Source organism: Crotalus tigris, unplaced genomic scaffold (genome assembly GCF_016545835.1).
Source record: "Crotalus tigris isolate CLP2741 ecotype Arizona unplaced genomic scaffold, ASM1654583v1 scf7180000018292.409768, whole genome shotgun sequence".
Taxonomy (NCBI): domain Eukaryota; kingdom Metazoa; phylum Chordata; class Lepidosauria; order Squamata; family Viperidae; genus Crotalus; species Crotalus tigris.
Genome location: NW_024096926.1, coordinates 406,066 through 409,768, shown reverse-complemented (window position 1 = coordinate 409,768; position 3,703 = coordinate 406,066). Strand labels below are relative to the sequence as shown.

The 3,703-nt window shown below is 40.0% G+C and overlaps 1 protein-coding gene across 1 annotated transcript; it reads left to right on the top strand.

Annotated features, from left to right (window-relative positions):
• Nucleotides 1-390: 390 nt before the first annotated feature.
• On the top strand, nucleotides 391-2,626 carry LOC120310774 (dual specificity protein phosphatase 13-like; the record flags this gene model as incomplete). Its single annotated transcript, XM_039349545.1, has 2 exons — nucleotides 391-635; nucleotides 2,316-2,626. Coding segments are annotated over 2 exons (478 nt in total), but the record flags the coding sequence as incomplete, so codon positions are not given.
• Nucleotides 2,627-3,703: the final 1,077 nt, after the last annotated feature.

Below are 3,703 nucleotides of genomic sequence, written 5' to 3'. Positions count from 1 at the left end.
GAAGTTATCTAATACAGATTCTATTTGCTCCAGGCCATCTCTATTCCTAACTTCTTGCTGGGGTCTGCAGGATGTTTAACTCTTTGTTACTGTTATCGGTAACCTAGAATTGCTGCAACTGTTACACCTGCATATTCTCTGTGAACAAGCATTCTTTGTTCTTGCCAGACAGACTCCCCAATTACAAGCACCCCAGTTTTTTTTCAAGAGCACGCCACAGCCTTGCCTCGATTTAGCAGACTGCCCATCAGGATGGAAGCCACTGATAGAGAAGGCTGCCTTCCGGAGTCCTGCCAGCCAAAATTCTCTAACTGATGGCTTCCGTGGCTTGCCCTCCTTGCCTGACCAGGCGGGGTGGGGCGATGTAATGGGGCGATGATGGCTCTCCAGTTTTCCTCTTTTTTTGATTGACAGATTGGCAGCAAGAAGTAAATCCGTTCTTCAGAGCATTGGCATCAGTCACATCCTTAACGCAGCCGACGGGCCCTACAACATAAACACTGGAGTCCGCTATTACCGGGACCTGCCGATTCAGTACTACGGGGTGCAAGCTTTTGACGACAACTCCTTCGACATAAGTGTCTTCTTCCACGAGGCTGCTGATTTCATACACAAGGCCTTAAATACTGCAGGAGGTAAGGAGAGATTTTTAAAAAAAGAGGAATGTGTTTACCAATTATTAAGTGATCTATGTTTAAAAAAATCAATAAAATATATTACCCAAAAAATGAGGAATGGCGTCAAAAAACAGGGCTGTGCTTTCAGTGCCGTCTATGGACGCTGGAAGCCTTTGCTTATTGTGGTTCAGGAAAGCTTTTTTGGACAGAGGTGGCTCTTCTGGCCCATCATTGCCAGTGATTATAAAGTAAAAGGAGATCGGTTTAATTCTTCATGCTTAGAATTAGAATTTTCTACACCAAGTAAGTAGGAAAAAGAGGGCGACTTGGAAGCTTGGAAAAGCAACACGCTCTAAAGTTGAGTTCAGCATCTGAGAACTTCATGGAGACAGCCGTGCTAACTCCTGGAAGCAATGCAGAAGTGGCTCCCTCCCAAAATGATTTTTCAAATCTTCCCAAGAGAACCGACTCTTCAACAGTGGTGGTAATAGCAATAGCAATAACAATAATAACAATAACAACAACAACAACAACAATAATAATACAAAATGCCACATCCAATCTAAACATCTGGCTGACTGTGCAATCACAATCAACCTCAACCATAATAGTAAAATATGGATTTATTTATCTCTGTCTGGAATAGCAGTTCAAGTTAGAGAAGTATACTCTTCAAGGAATATATTGTGAAACAATGATATCCATAGGTGGGAAATTGCATATGTACATATATACAGTAATGCCTTTTTTAAAGGGTTTTCTTTCTCTTATTTCCACCTGTTAAAGTTGCAGCCAGTGATGTTTAGAGTTAAACAGAAAATGAAGACATGGACTCTGAAGCATGTTGTTCCGTCCACGTGTGTGATTCTTACAATTTCATGTAAAAAGGAGAATAGTTACAGCCTTGCCCGCCTCAAATAAGATATATATGTTTTGTTACAATTTATGCTCTGAGGCTTTATTTGTCTTGGCCCAGAGAGGTTATTGCTGGGCTTAATCCAATCACATATCTAGGGCTACCCAATCAAAAATGTATGACTACAAAAATCCAGACCCTGTGAGAAAGTAGCAGAGATATACAAAAAACTTTACTCTCTCTAAAACTTTACTTATCTCGATTTTTGTAACTTTGATTGGACAGCCTTCCAAGTATTGGATAACCATTTGTCCAGGATGATGTAAGGTCTCCTGCCATGGACAGGGGGCTGGACTAGAAGATCTCCAAGGTCCTTTCCAGTCCTGCGATTCTACGGTTCTATATAGTTTATATGAAGATATGATTTTAAACAATATATTATGGATGATTATCCTTTCCACTTTCCTAGTAGCTGGTGTGCTATGCTAGCAGAGTTTGCTTGCTATGAAGAACCAAGATTCAGATTCCAATAATGATGTAATATTAATTTCATGTAAATTCAGCCTGAGATTATTCACCAGACAATAGGGTTTGGAGAGAGTTTGCAAAGAGGTGTCTGAAGAGTTGGGTGGGAAAAAAAATCAAGATTATGGTTGTGATAATTCAGTCAAAGCTCCGAATGTTTTTTATGTGTGTCACAACGCATAAAAATCAAGTAAGCTTTGATGGCATGATCCCAATCCCCTTTTTGATTTTTCTTGTGGACACCCCTGGTGGCCTATTAATTGTACACTATTGTACACGATTGTGCATTCAAAGTTGCTTATGTGATGTCTTTCCAGGCAAGGTCTTTGTCCACTGTGCGATGGGGCTAAGCCGTTCGGCTACTTTAGTGTTGGCATATTTGATGATCCACGAAAACCTGACACTTGTGGAAGCCTTGAAGTCAGTGGACTCTCACAGAGGCATCTGTCCAAACATCGGATTCCTCAGCCAACTGCGAGCCTTGGACATCAAATTAAACAACGGAAAAAAAGAGAGAGAGATAAAACTAATAGGACAGGGGACTGAATAGATCGTCAAATATAGGAATTCTGCAGTATTCTGAAGAAGAAGAAGAAGAAGAAGAAGAAGAAGAAGAAGAAGAAGAAGAAGAAGAAGAAGAAGAAGAAGAAGAAGAAGACGAAGAAGAAGAAGAAGAAGAAGAAGAAGAAGAAGAAGAAGAAGAAGAAGAAGAAGAAGAAGAAGAAGAAGAAGAAGAAGAAGAAGAAGAAGAAGAAGAAGAAGAGGAGGAGGAGGAGGAGGAGGAGGAGGAGAAGAGGAGGAGGAGGAGGAGGAGGAGAAGAGGAGGAGGAGGAGGAGGAGGAGAAAGCAAAAGGGAGTTGGAACTAGTAAACAAATAAATCCAGTGAGTTTCATGTCCCCTAACTCCAAGATTTTATTTATGTAATACAGATAGCCCATATTTTTTTAAAAAAATAAGTATCTCCATGGGATGTTTTCCCAGAAAAGACTTCTTCAGTTTAATGGGAGCAGAACTTTTGGAAGTCTTATTCATTGCAATGGAGGTCTTCAAATAAGATGGATTTAAAAGCGCATCGACATTAGCCCTCCCTTTATGTATTATTGAGAAAATCTACTTGGTTTTTCAATTGTTAATAAAATTATTTTTAAAAATCTACCAAGGATTTTTAAGAGGAGGTGTAATGATTTCCTTCACCAGCAGATGGAAGTATAAATCCAGTTTATGAAACTAAATCTGGCTGCATCTTTTTGCTTGAGGGTCGAGACAAGAGTCACAAGACTAAGTAAAAATTGGATTTTTTTTCAAAGACGTTTATAAAAACTGGGCAATTAATTCCTGTGAGATTTTTTTTTTCTGAAGAAGGCAGAGCCAAATATTTCTCAACGCTGGTCAAGAAAACTCCGCAGCGGAGTCACCAAGAGTCCTAGGAGCTCAATAGAGATTTTATCTCTGTCTCCACCCTGCCCACCCCAGCTATTATTTGTGACACTTACCTAATAAATAGTTCTGAACTTCTCCAATTACCCCTGCAATCTGGTGCATATTTAATTTTGTCCTATTAAATGTATGACCGTGTTGTTCTTATGGGTCAGCCTAGACTCCGTGAAAGAGCTTGTTACAGTGGTTATATGGGTGTTGCTGGAAGTTATGCTTATTGCTGTGGGAATTAATGTTGCAGGATCCAATCTGGGTCGGTTACTGGGA